Source organism: Elaeis guineensis, chromosome 5 (genome assembly GCF_000442705.2).
Source record: "Elaeis guineensis isolate ETL-2024a chromosome 5, EG11, whole genome shotgun sequence".
Classification (NCBI taxonomy): domain Eukaryota; kingdom Viridiplantae; phylum Streptophyta; class Magnoliopsida; order Arecales; family Arecaceae; genus Elaeis; species Elaeis guineensis.
In genome coordinates this window covers 7,065,981-7,080,916 of record NC_025997.2, presented here as the reverse complement: position 1 = coordinate 7,080,916, position 14,936 = coordinate 7,065,981, and the positions used below count along the sequence as shown (strand labels likewise).

General features: G+C 34.2%; 1 protein-coding gene across 1 annotated transcript; it reads left to right on the top strand.

Moving 5' to 3' along the window:
• Window positions 1–1,865: 1,865 nt before the first annotated feature.
• Window positions 1,866–10,178, top strand: LOC105044721 (gamma-interferon-responsive lysosomal thiol protein). The gene is made up of 5 exons (XM_010922708.4): window positions 1,866–2,256; window positions 3,511–3,576; window positions 4,169–4,309; window positions 6,595–6,687; window positions 9,761–10,178. Exons 1-5 carry the CDS (start codon window positions 2,011–2,013, stop codon window positions 9,947–9,949), a joined length of 735 nt encoding a protein of 244 aa, XP_010921010.3. The 5' UTR covers window positions 1,866–2,010; the 3' UTR covers window positions 9,950–10,178.
• Window positions 10,179–14,936: the final 4,758 nt, after the last annotated feature.

Sequence of the window (14,936 nt, the reverse complement as noted above, 5' to 3'; positions counted from 1 at the left end):
TTGTCCTTAGAAGTCCAACGGGTGGGAGGCTTGGAGCAACCGAAGAGGGAAAGCTTAGACGATGGCTGGGCTTTTGTATTAGGTATTTTCTTCTTTTTTTCCATTATTGGGAGTCTTAATCGGGTGGGAGGCTTGAAGCAGCCAAATATTATGGAACCCATTAGTGGATATGCAAGGGATATATATCAAATTTAAATAAATTTTAATTTTAAATTTTAAATTTAGTTCAAAGCATTTATATTGGTAAAGCCTCCATCCATCATGTGTCAAAAAAAGAAAACTCCATTTGCCATGGTGGTCAGGTCATTAATGTCATACTCGAGGAGGTTGGTGATGGCGGTGGCAAGGTTGGTCTTGCCCATCCCTGATGAGCCATGGAGGAGGTACCCGCACTTTCAGGCATGATCGATACAGACATAGTGGTCCCGACGGCGGATGAAGATGAGAAGGTCAAAGCAGATATCATCATGGAAGAGGGGTGGATGGCAAGGGTGTCAGAGGTGGCAGAGTGGATGAAGGAGATGAAGGATTAGAGTCAGTGGTGGTCGTCGCCGTGGGTGATGTGGCAATTGGTGTAGAGGCAGTGCTTTTTAGTCTTGAGGTACAGGTGAGGGATGACGATAGTGGTAGGAGATTTTTGGCGGAGGGGAAAAAATCATAGAAAGGGTGGAGTTTTGGGAGTAGGAGGAATGAAGTGCAAAAACCATGGCTGGGGATTAGAGAGAGCACTTCTAGAGTGGAGTTTGTTCCTAGGAGTCCATTCAGCTTGGAGGCTCGGAGCAACCGAATAGGGAAAGCTTAGACAATGGCTAGGCTTTTGTGTTGGGTATTTTTTTTTTTTCCATTTTGGGGAATCTCAATTAGGTGGGAGGCTTGAAGTGGTCGAATATTATTGAACTCATTAGCGGATATGCGAGAGATAAATCTCAAATTTAAATAAAATTTAATTCTAAATTTTAAATTTATTTCAAATTTTATAAGATATTACTTAATGGATTGAATCGAATATCCAAAAAAACTGTCTGACTATCATTATTGAGTCCATTATAGTATCAAATCAAATATCAAAGAAAAAAACTGCTCGATTATATGATTGAAATCGATATTGCTTAATGAATTGGATCGAATATCCAAAAAAATTGCACAACTATCATCATTGAGCCCATTATAGCATCAAATACAAGAATAGCTCATTGTATTTTTAGGTCTATATATATTTTAACATAATTTTTTTGATAAATTTTAAGAATTTATGTGCAAACATATGAAATATCTTAATTTATAATATATGCGTGAAAAAATATTAATTTTTTTTAAAAAGATTGTAATATTTAGAATTGAAAATTTTATCAAAATTCTAGTATAAAATATATAAAAAATTTTATTATAAATATAAAAATATACGAACAACATAAATATATGCCATAAAAAAGTATCAATAAAAATAAAAAAAAATAAAGTGCTTGCAATAATTTTTTTTACATGAATATGACATACAAAATTATTCTGCTGTTAATTTTTTTAAAAAAATATACCCCTCTTGGCATACAAGTTTTAGAAGATATTTTTGAAATATATATAATAATATAAAATAAATATAATAAAATAAATAAATAAAAATTAAATATTATTTAAAAAAATTACACTCCATATGGGGTTACAGGCCGGTAATGTCTTACAATGTCCGCCCCATATGATTTTTTCTTCGGAGATGCATAATCACCAAAAAAAAGTGCCCCCGCCGATACATCCCGCCCGCTCCGTGGTATTTTCCGCCTTCAGGTGATTGGGTGTGCTTGTGGGTCAGTCGAATTGCCGGGCTCCGAAAACATGGCCTTTTTCTGATATTATCCACCTCAGACGTCAAAACAATATCTCCTATCCGCCCCCGTTCCAAGCACCAGCTGATCCGGTTGGAGAGCGCGATGATGGCATGAAGGGGGGAGGAGGAGATCTCCAAAGCCCGTGATTCCGGTTTAAACCCTGGCCGCTGGAATCCTCTCGCTTCCCATGGCTTCCAATCGCCTTCTCCTCGTTTTGTTCCTTCTTTCCTCCTCTTGCTTCGCTTCTTCCCCTGTCTCGGCCAGGAAGATCCCGCTGGCTCTGTACTACGAGACCCTGTGCCCTTATTGCTCCAATTTTATCGTCAACTACCTCGCCAAGATCTTCGAGAATGGGCTGATCGACATAGTCGATCTCGATCTCGTCCCCTACGGCAACGCCAGGGTCGGATCCAACGGTACCATCTCTTGCCAGGTTCTTCTCCATCCCATCTGCTTCCAATTGTTCTATTTCCGCATTCTGTTCGCTTTTGAATATTAAATTTTGGGGTGGAATTGGTGAATCGCTCTCTGTTTCTATTGTTTGGGTCGTTATAGGGGTTTTTCTGTCAGCTTGGAGGTAGTTTGCTGTGTAGGGATGAATAAATATTGAATTTTCCAGTTCGGATAGCAGTAGTGTGGAGAGGAATTTTAAATTAGTAGATCCTTGGCTATTAATATATAATTATGACGGTGATAATTAGCATGCCTTTTGTCAGCCATTTGGATTTCTGTTTTTGAATCTTTTTTCGCTCTTTGGTTTCGTTAAGGGAAGAATTCTTAATGGTTCAAGTTACTTTGTCATGAGCTATTTGGTTTTCGTTATGACTTCCATTCATATTATCAATGACTTCTCCATAATTTTTCCCAACGGTTTATCATGAGCTATTTCTAAATCGAGCATTCAAAATATCAGAAATGCTAGGATTGATTTGGGTTAAGAGTGGAAAGGATAAGTTTAAAAACATAAACATATGTAGAGTTTGTAGCAACTGAACCGATTGTTTATAGAGTATTGGAGAACTGAGGGTGATGACACTGCCTATGTGTAGGAGTGATGCAAGAAAATGGCTTATGATGGTTGAGAAGAGAAATAGACAGTGATGAATAAACATTAGAAATTGAAACAAGAAGAGAAACTTCATTTCAATGATAAATTCAATATATGAGGGCTTTGCAATGTAGCAATGAGCTTTTTTTATTTTTTATTTTTATTTTTTTAAATTTTTAATTTTAATTTTAAATTCTTTTTCTATGACCCTAGTCATAAAAATTCATGTGCACCATTCAACTTCCCAAGGATTGTACTTATCTGATATGTTCCAGTGCATATGTGAGTAATTGCTAGTCCCATAATGTGATGAAGCAAATATGATTAAGGAAAAACAAATACTTAACAAATTGCATTTCAGTAACGTTGTTCTTAGGAGCCCAGGATGATTTCTTGCTATAATGATACATGAGCATGCATGTAAAAGGACCCCACTTAATCTTGCGAAAGTTGAAGAGGAAATCACTCTTGTATTTTGTGTTCTGCCTTATTATTTTTAAATTAATCTTTTATAATGTAATGTAAAGATGCCCAACTTTCTTTTCTCTTCTCATTCTCCAAGTATTCTTTCTTGCATTTTACTATTACTGACATCCCTATGTCTTCTGTAAAGAAACTAAATTATATTGCATTTTGCAGCATGGTCCATATGAATGCGTGCTGAACACTGTAGAAGCCTGTGCAATCAGTGTCTGGCCTGATGTGGTAATATAATTTTTCTATTTCTCAATAACTTTATTTTCATGCTTAGACATCAATATGTATCATAACAATAGTTGCTTAACTGAAACAAGTTTTTCATCAGTTCTGGAAGTTCATTTGCAGGGTAGAGCCATATAACCTATGCAGCATGCAAAATGTGGATACCAACACTCTTAAATACTGTATGACATCACGTTCTGTTACATGCCATCTATTCTATTGCTAGAGATCCTGACAAAGCAAGAAACTATAAAAAAGAACTAATTGTTTGTTGTTATCTCCTGGATTGTCATTTTTTCAAAGAAACATCTATACGAGAATTTTTGGTAAGCCATCTGTTAGGATCCACACGTGTTACAAGTATCTAGAAATTTTCTATTACAAAGTATTCAATCTATTATGGCAGTTTGTTGAGTGCTTATTAGCATCTTATTCCAAATCTTTGATTTGCTGTATTTTGCACATGGCTTATGATATGCATGGTGCAGGTTATCTCAGATCATTTATCCCCTTGTTTTCTATACATTACTTGCAAGTTTCATATTCTGTTAATTCCTTATATATGATGTATTGATTTCCTTAAAATTCATTGCAGAACGTGCATTTCAGTTTCATCTATTGTGTTGAGAGTTTGGTGGTGGAACATAAATACCTTGAGTGGGAATCCTGCTTCTCAAAAACCGGGTTAGACTCACATGCTGTTTTGGATTGCTACGAAAGCGGATATGGGAAAAAGGTTGCTTTCACATTCTATGCATTTTCATTATATAAGGAAAAAACTTGATTTAGATTACTTTGTGCTGTAGAATTTTAAGGATGACCTTGTGTCTAGGGAGAGGAAGAATTCACTTACTGATTTTTTTAGAATGTTTGCATGATGAGTTCCTTACCTTGTTGGCTCTCTTTAGTTAATCTAAAGTTACAATTACTTTTATCACACGATTCTGAAACGCAATGAAATTGCCATCCTTTTCTTTTAATTTGAGGTCCTTGGTTTGACTATTGTTTACTAATTAGGGCCTGACCATATTTTGTTCAACTTTTGGTCTGTGTTGTATATTTTATACATACTTGTGCCTTTTCTTATACAAAGGCAAGAGACAAAATTAAATGGTTGTGAAAGCAAGGAATTGGGAATGAACAGTTCCTGATTGTTACATTTCCGGGGAAATAAAGGACTGGAATTGAAGTTGCCCTGTTTTCGCCCCTCTTATTTAACTTTGAAATACAATTCCCAATACATTGATTATATCCTTTTTTCCTCTTTGAGAAATGATAGAATATACATTATATAATACTTCAGGACATCGGTTCTGTTTAAAATTATATGGTTTCATGCAGGACTGTGTTGTTCCAATGCTGGACAGGACAGCCTGACAGAGCAGTATAGGGACCAATTTGGCTTTGCTGATTTGCCATATGCATTTAACATTATATGGTTTCATGTCGGACTGTGTTGTCCCAGTACTGGACAAGACAGTCTGACAGGGCATAACAGGGACCAATTTGGCTTTGTGGTTTTGTCATATGCGCTAGACTGTTGTGTTATGAGGTCTATCATCACTTTTGGCCGATACCAAACCTGGCAGAAGATTGTATTTATGCATGTCCTTAATGTTTTCTACCAAGAAATCAGATTCATGTTTTTAATTGAAGAGTTTTCTTATAGGTTTAATTTTGGTTGCTGTTACTATTTTCCTTTTTATATTCATTGCAGAGATGTTAATTTTTCTGCAATCAAATCCCCTAAAAAGAAAAATACAAAATGAAAAAAAAAAAATCATGCTAGTGCTGCTTCTCTTCAATTGTATCTGCGAGCTTTTCTGCATATACAACATAATTGAGTCATTCAGTTTTTGATTTAATTTGTGATTATCATTTAATAACTTGTGGTGGTTCCCCCCGAGCTTATGTAGCTGACATTGTAGTTATCCTTTTTCTACAGCTTAGCTCAAACAACAAAATTCACCATTTTAATGGTGATTCAATATCATTGCCAGCTTTTCTTTGACAATGCACTTACTGATTCTTTATGCTGTGAGGATTGTTAATGACACAGAAATATAGCCACAAAGTCTTCAATTTGTCTGGTCTAGTTGGTTTTATGTTAGCTACTTCTTTATTGGTTCAAACCTAGTTTAAGTCATTTGAAATGAAAATCTTTAAAAATCTAATCATAAAGGCCATCACCCACTTATAGTCCTGCCAATCCAGGGTCCTAGGAGGGGCTAACTGGGACAAACCTAACTTTTGGCATCCTTTTTTTGTGCAAAATGGCTGTCTCATGACTCGAAGCTGCACCATTGCGCTTGTTAGGCCAAGTCTTTCACCATTGCACCTAAGCAATGACTCCTTTAAAAATATAATCACAATTTCAAGTTAAATACTTTATTTTATAATTTCCAAACTCACCCCCTCCTCTTTCCTGACTTTCAAACTTGAACTTGAGACCCCTCGTTATTCCATCCATATATGACTTAAGTAGTACAGGTTGCACAAGTGTACATAGCCACACATCTTAACTGATTATCCTCCATTAAATCATCTTATTGTTGCCAACCTGATCTTTTTCCTATTCTAGATTTTTTTTTTTAATTGATTCTTTATTGTTATAATATTTTATATTCATGTTCCTCATTTTGATTCTTAAAGCTAAGCGAGTCTTGCAGTGTGTTAGTTTCTTTATAGCTTCGGTGATACACTGGCCAATGTTGGAGTTATTGGTAACTGTATGTGTAAATATATACCTACACATGCATATATACAATCAGGCTTACATAAAGAAGCAACATGAACAAGGTACTTTCCCTTAAAAAAGAAAAAGAAAAGCTTGAACGTGGTACTCTTTGTATAAGGTTTCAGAGGTGGTTTGTATTGTCTTGAATGGAGTGAACTTATCACACAGCATGCTTTTTTAAATATCTAATGCCATAGGAGTAGTCACATATATGTCTGCATATCTAGAAACATACTAAGCTAATTTAGACTTGCTCTTTGACATGGTTGAAATTTTATTTGCAGCTTGAATTACAGTATGCAGAACAAACGGATTCTCTTCAGCCGCCTCACACATATGTGCCTTGGGTGGTGGTGGATGGACAGCCTCTTTATGATGTTAGTTCTATGCCCTTATATAGACTTGATGATTTAATACATTCTAGAAATTCCTATGCCTGTCTTTTTTATTGTGTTCCAGGTCATTTACACACTGTTTTGTTTTAGCCACTTATGTGCCTACTTCATTGTGCTTCATGACTTTTCTATGTTATTAAGGATTAGTTATAAACTCATGTAGACATATAGCAAAGTTGGCAATCATCTCTTTTTTCTTTTTTCTTTGTTTTTTTCTTTTTTTTTTTGTTCAGTCATAGGCTAACAATTTTAGATTGTTTTCTTTACCTCCACCTAGCAGATGCTGGGCAAATTATCTGCAATGTTTGGATTGTCCTGATTTTTTTTTTTTGGCCTCCTTGAACTTTTTGAATTCTTTTTTGGAAAAAAATGTGTATTGCCTGTGGAATGATGTACTTGCATGTGTTATTATATGTTTTTATGGAGTTTAAAATGCAGTATAACCAAGGATTTCTGAGGATTGAACTATGAGGATGGTGGTGTCATGCATCGCAAATAACTATGCGAGTTGCAATTTCTGTGCCAAGCTCTTTTGATCTAATATTATCCATCTCTTATCCCACTTCCAGTTAGCAAGGATGAACTTGGTTTGAGTTGCCTTCCAATTATTATTTAAAAATATATATGATTATTATTCAAAACTATGTAGAACACCCACCATGTAACCATCATGACAGAACAGAAAACAACTGGATATTTTAAAGATGATAATTGAAAAGAGACACTTTCTATCACAGATGTTTTTCTTTTCTGTATGTGGAAGTTCACCTGCTTCTCTCAGACCTTCTAGTTTAAGGACGTTCTATCTGTTTTGAATTGAAAATAGTGAGCAACCATCACATTTTAGGACTTGCGGCAACCTGAAGAGTTTGGAACTAGAACTATACTGGGTTAGTTATTTGGAAAGACAAGCCTTTTTGTTTTGATCCCAAGCATTCATCATTTTTTTTTTGGGTTCCTTTTGATCACTATTAATACACTGTGGCAATAATCACAATTTATTTGTATACAACTATACATATTATTAATAGAAGGAAGATGCAGTCATCCAGATTTCTTGTAAGGGAATTTTGCAATAAAAAATTCTCATATTTGCAAATACGAGCTACATTTTTTTTTCTTTTTTGGCAGAAATGCTACATTGTGAAGTTTGCTGGACCATGATGCCCCTGCTATTATGACTATTTATAAGAATATTTGACAAGTCCTTTTTCTTGGATTATATACTCATCTGTTTTACTAATGTATTCATCAACTAAGATTAATGTGTCAATTCATTTGAAGATGAGAGCATAATGATCAGGTAAATTGCAAAATGAACTATTTGTGGGGAAAAAAACCTTTTGTGCAAAATTCCCTTCTTTAATGGTGATCAGCACAACCAAGGCATCTGATATTTGTTTATCTTCCAAGTATATTGTAATGTAAGAGTTATCTTACACAATAACAAGCCAAAAACTAAAACGTCTCTTTTCAAGTTGCCATTGCATGAACTGAAACTTGATCCAATCGTCACATCCCTTTGCTTAACAACCAAAAGTTCTGGGTTTGAGTCTTGGATGGTGCATTTCCAAGAATTTGGGTCTGGTAATTATAGTGTGGATGGGTCTCTCTCCCTCTCTCACAAAAGAAAAAACAAGCTGCCATCGCAGATTTAGGCCATGTGATGCATTTTCACCAGAATATAGTTGATAATTTTAAATACATCGAAACATGAAAGATAGGGATGTAAAACCTGTCTTAATCTCTTCTGTTATACCACAACTATGTGGCTAATCTTTTGTTAGTGGAAATAAGGAGTTCCGATCGACGATGGTTTTGTACTGATGACGGACCTTGTGCTAATAAACCAATTTTCTAAGTAAATTCAAACAGAAAAAGGAGGAGGCAGGGGGGGGGTGGGGAGGGAGGGAGAGAGAGAGAGAGAAACCAATGTGCTAATGTGTCATCATCTCATCCTGGTTTTAGGTTTTTTCATCCTCCTAACCATTGACAACCAAGTTAGATCATGGTCATCCTTTCAAATGCCCCAATTTAGCTATCCTTCATAAGATAGTGACATCAAGTTCAGGTATAGACTCTACCAATTGAACCTACCTCATATACCCAATTCATGTATGGGTGTCCCAATGCGCGAGACTCTTACCACTGTGTGGTCTGGGAAGAGTCGGAATATACAGCCTTACATCTATGTGTGGAGAGGCTGTTTGTGTGTTTCAAACCTGTTCCACCTAGGTTACAAGAGAGCAACCTCACCATTATGCTAAGGCCTGCCCTTTACATACCCAGTTCATGTACGAAAAATGCCAATTTGCTACTTCTGAAAGACGTGAATCTATTTAATTAACATCGACAAATCTTTGGTACCATAATAACCTTCTAGCAGTCTACATTGATTTCATTGCTTTCCTCCTAGAAGAGTTCCCAACTATTTTTATCTAACAGCTTTTTAATTGTCACTGATGCAAATGCTGAATCATTCCAAGCAAGAAACCCCTGCCAGAGTGAAGCCATCTGACATGCTCAATTCTTGTAGTAGCAATATGCCTACCCAGTAGCTTTCAGCAAAAGTATAGGATTAGCAATACTGTAGTCTTTGTTTTGTATCTGTACTATAAAAACCTATTTAGCTCTCTGTATACATAGTTCCATGGAATGACCCCATTACCTTGCCTTTATGGTCTTAGCATTTTCCGTAAAATAGACGTGTTTATGAGGTCAGGCATGCTAGAACACTAAATTTTGATTCCAAGTTTAATTTTCACTCAGCTACATGCACTTATTTTAAATTGAATATGAATATTATCATCCTCTATGTGAAGATGGTCGCTATCTGTTCTTGCCAACTAACTCTACTGATTCTTCAGAAGAGCTACGTTCTTTTACTCAATTTTATCCTATATGCTTAATAAAGATCTGCTGGTAGCCTTACCGTATCTTAAATTGATGTTTTCTGTAAATCTTCATGTTGACTGGTAATTCAACAGCTCACAAATCGAATGGATTCTTTTGTTACTTCAATATAATAATTAATATCTGCTGCTCTTGATTCCAGGATTATGAATATTTTGAAGCCTACATCTGCAAAGCTTATAGCGGTGAGCTGCCAAAGGCTTGTGCAGGACTGTCTCTTAAGACCAGAGCGGAGAATAAACCGAATGACAAAGTGTGCTTCATTGACAAGATGACCAGCTCTGCCATGACCATGAAGGATGATGATATGAAGATTGAAATGATAATTTAGACCTCCACTGTGACTCCATGTAAAACCCACAATCATCTATCTTCTAATCAAAAGCCAGTAACATTATAGTGAGCCATGCTCTGCCATTCCATGGCCATCCTGTTAATAGGAATCCTTATTTGCTGTTTCTTTCCATATGAACCATATATGTGTATATGTGAATAAAACAGTGCTCCGCAGGTGTCATCATTTCCGATTGGTCGCAGCAATTAAGTCAGGTTTCACTTCATGCATAGCTAGCCGATTCCTTGTATGCCAGAAGCCACTAGAGTAATGCTAAAGGATTAAGACTTGCATACTCCCAAAATGCATTGCACTGCCTTATGTGGATCAGATTTTGGGGTCTGCCGTCTGTGTGAGTACTTGATTGTTCCTGCATAAGCATCCTGTCCAAAATAAAACTGTTTGTCCACTTGTTTTCTATTTTCTTTGATAGGTGTGCTAATTTTCCTCATCTACGTTGATGAATCTGATGGGAAAACATGTCCAAGCTCGCTAATGCATGCAAGCTTTTGATGAAGCCACTTTGACTGCTCATTTACCTAATAAGTTTTTAAGTTGCACGTTATACACAGTCCACCAAAACTTTTATTGTCGGTACCCTATGGAGCAATTTTTAAATTTTAATGTAAATAACCACTGAAAATAATGACAATTATCACAATATTGTAGCACAAAATAATAGATAATAATAAAAAATAAGGTTTACCGTATAATGTATCCTATCATATTGATATTGAATGGAGACTGATATTTCGTATATCTAATTTTATTATATATCGATATTGTAATAGAGTGATATATGAAATCTGAGACAGTAAATTTTGATAAAAATAATTATTTTTATTAAATAAAATAACATTATTTTTTATTGTACAATTGTTTTTGGGGGCATTTTGATGTAAACTTTCAATTTTAAAATATCATTTTACTTAAACGAAGGTATAAGAGAAAAATAATTATTATTTATGTTATAACCATTCATTATAACAGAAAAATATTGAAAATAATGGTTATTATATTTTTTTAAAAAAATATTATTTTTTTAATAAAATTATAAGATAGTTAAAATTATTATAAAATAAAGACCGTATATGAAATTAGGATTATAAGATGATACTTTTTCATATCCGCTGAAGCAAGAGGGGCGTCAATTCACGAACCAAAATTCAATTTACATGTTGCACATGCAATGTTTATGATGGGTCCGATTAACGATCTGAGCTTTTAATCAAATATTATTTACAATATTTTCATCCTTAAATTGCGCTCATGAAATGGGATCACCATGTCCAAGAACAAACAGAGACATACTATTTCAGAGCGGAGGGTCCGGTGTCAGATGGTTGTCTTTAAAAACAGAATGAAGACAAAAGCAAAGGTTGAAAGAGGTCTGTACCAAAAAAAAAAAAAAGTTTGAAAGAGGTGAATAATAATTGATGTCCAAACATCAGCATGAAGAGAAAAAAGCTACACGTAGACGTGCACGTGACGTTGGCTTACTCGTTTCAATCTCATCTTCAGGTCCGATTCACACTACCTGTCAAAAAAATCCATAGTCCTCACGTCACAATTCAGTGCGACGATGATTACCAGCTTGGACCACGCCAAAATGATCAGATGACCCGGTGATTGGACGCTTGGATTGATATGTCCATTTCATGATCCATAGGACCTGCGGTGCATGTTTTGCACGGAAATATATGCTGGCCGTATATGAAATAAATGACAATTGTTGTGTTTCGATGTCATGCCAACCATAATTATGTGTTTTTTTTTAACATAATTATGTGTTATTTAAAACCAGACCTCCTCAGTCTAACCCAACATGGAGGAGGATCCAAACTCCTTTCTATGTTTACTAATGCATGTTCCAAAATATTTTTCATTCTATATATAATCATTGATGGTGCATTCTCATTAATTTTAGTTATGTAACTCTAATAGTTAATATATTAGAGAGATTAAAGACATCTTAAATAAATTAAGTCATATAGAGATTAAATGATCACTTTTGTACCACGAGAGATAGCCTAAGAGTCATCTTTTTATTTATAAATAAAAGATTGAAATTTTTGACAAGATAAGTTATTGAAAGCTTTTTATACCATGCTATTACTATAACGAAAATTCCCCATGCTTCCCATTGAAAAGTTCTTTATCCGATATTTTATTACCTATATTTCTTCTTACATCCAACAAAATTGGTATTAGAGCAAGGTTCTTCCTTATTTCTAATTCCATCCAAATTAAAGCTCCTTAAACTTTACATTGTATTATCTACCTAAGCCCTATTTTTTCATTCAATTGCACCATGGCAATAGGTTCTAATGCAAGTGCAAACAACACTAATTTCAACTACATACGAAGCCTAATGCCAGTCTTTGATGACGAGAGCTATGATTTTTGGAGCATTCAAATAAAGACCTTCTTTACCTTAATTGAAGGTGGCTATGAAGAACTAGCAAACTAAGAAGCATTTGTGGCATGGACTCAAGCAAAGCAAAAGGAGTACAAAGAGAGCAAAAGTAGAGATGCAATAGCTTGATTTCTAATTTAGCATGGTCAAGCAAAACTATCTTTTTAGAATTATGGGTACAAATAAATCTATAGATGCATAAAACATTTTAAAAAATGAGTTTCAAGGCTCTGACAAAGTTGGTTCTCTTAAGCTTTAATCTTTATGGTGAGATTTTGATATTTTAGCCATGAAAAATTTATGATTTTTTCTTTAGAATTGTTGGAATTATTAATCGAATTAAAAGCTATGGGGATATTATTCAAGATAAAAAAATTATTGAAAAGATTTTGAGAAGTTTGATTGCTAAATTTGTTTATATTATTGCTGTAATTGACAAATTAAATGATTTATCTATTCTCACCTTGTATGAACTAATGAGATCACTTGAGGCACATGAACAAAGAATGAACAGATTTTCAATTCAATCATTAGAGCAGGTATTTTAATCTAAGCTTACGGTTGAAAAAAAAAATCTTTTAAGTATGGAGCAAGAAGAAAAAGAAAGAGGCACATATCAAAGAAAAGATCAAGGCAAATGGTAGCAGCCTTCTATGGAAGTCTGAGGCAAAAGAAAATATAGATCGGTTCAATCTAATCAAAGAAATGGTAATACCAATTCTTAATGCTTTATTTGTAAAAAATCTGGATATGAATCTAAATCCTATCGTTATAGATGCAAAAGATGCAAAATTTTAAATTATTCTGAAAGAGATTGTTGGTTCAAAAATAAAAAGAAAAAGAATGAAGTAAATTTTTTTGAAAAGAATAATGGTGAATAACTTTTTTATTCATGCATGAATTTGCAAGAAGAATCATAAAATATTTAGTATATAGATAGTGGATGTAGCAATCACATAACAAAAAATCAAAAGACCTTTATCCGGTTAAATCAAAAAACTTCCTCTTAAGTTAAGTTTGGAGATGACAAATTACAGCGAATTGAGGGCAAAAGGGTCATAACAGTCTATACAAAAAAGGTATGAAAAAACTAATATATGATGTTTTAGATGGATCTGGATTAACTCAAAATTTACTAAGTATTGGACAATTACTGCAACATGAATATATGGTAATCTTTGACAATGTTGAATGCAAAATTCTTGATAAAGATAAGAATACTCTTGTGGGAAAAGTCAAGATGACTCAAAAATAGTCTTTGCTCTTAACATGTCAATGAAGTAAAATCTTATCGTAAAAAATAAAAAAATTGATGAGTCATATTTATGACACTTAAGATATGATCATTTAAATTATAAAGAGCTCAACTTGTTAAAAGAAAAGAACATGGTTCTTGAGCTTCCACCAATTGATAAAAGAGAGCAAATCTGTGAGGCTAGCAGCATCTATGGTAAATTACATCGGCTTCCTTTCCTAGAGACAACATAGAGAGCACAGACTCTTCTTGAGTTTGTGCATGCAGATATATGTGGTCCTACATGGACTCCTTTTAATCAAAAAAGATATTTTTTTCTCTTTATATATTGAGCAAAAGTTAGAAGCCTTCTCCATCTTCCTCCAATTCAAAGCTTATGTCAAAAGATAGAGTGGTCATCAAATAAAGACTTTAAGAATAGATTGAGGGGGCGAATTCATCTCTACACCATTTAGTAACTATTGCAAGGAGAAATACATCAAGAGGCAACTCACAGTATGCTATACACTGGAGCAAATTAGAATCGCAGAATGTAAGAATTGAATAATAGTGGAGATGGCTTGAAGCATGTTGAAAAGAAAAGAATTGCTAAATAAATTTTGAATGAAAGTTGTCAATACAACTGTTTTCATTCTTAATCGGTCTCCTATAAAAGTAGTACAAAACAAAACACCTTAGAAGCTTGAGATGGGCAAAAGCTCCAAATAAAAAATTTAAAAATTTTTGGATGCATTACTTATGTACTTATTTTTTCTCAAAATAGAGAAGAATTTGACAAAAAAGGAGAAAAATATATCTTCATAAGATATAGTGAAGAATTTTAGGATTATCGCCTCCTTAACCCAAAGAAAAAATAAATGTATTGTTTCTGGAGATGTTCTTTTTGATGAGTTGGTAGTATAGAAGTGGGAGAAAAATTCTTCTCATAGTTCGAGAATACTTGAGCTAATGGAGCCAAGCCAAGAAGATTTTCAACAATATATAAATCCAAGATTATCAAGAGAAGGAACTTCCAACTAAGTTGTTATTGATTCTAACTTACCCCCAAAAAAGGTGCGCTCCTTAGTTGATATTTATGTATCTTGTCATGTTGCTTTCTTTGCATATAAGCCATAGAATTTTCAAGAAGCAAGCAAGAATGATATATGGCTTAAAGTAATAGATGAAGAGATAGTTCTATTGAAAAGAACAATACATAGGAGCTTGTGGATCTTCCTAAAGGAAAAGATGTCATAAAACTTAAATAGATTTACAAAATAAAATATAAAAACAATAGTTTCATTGAGAAACACAAAGCTCGCTTGATCGCAAAA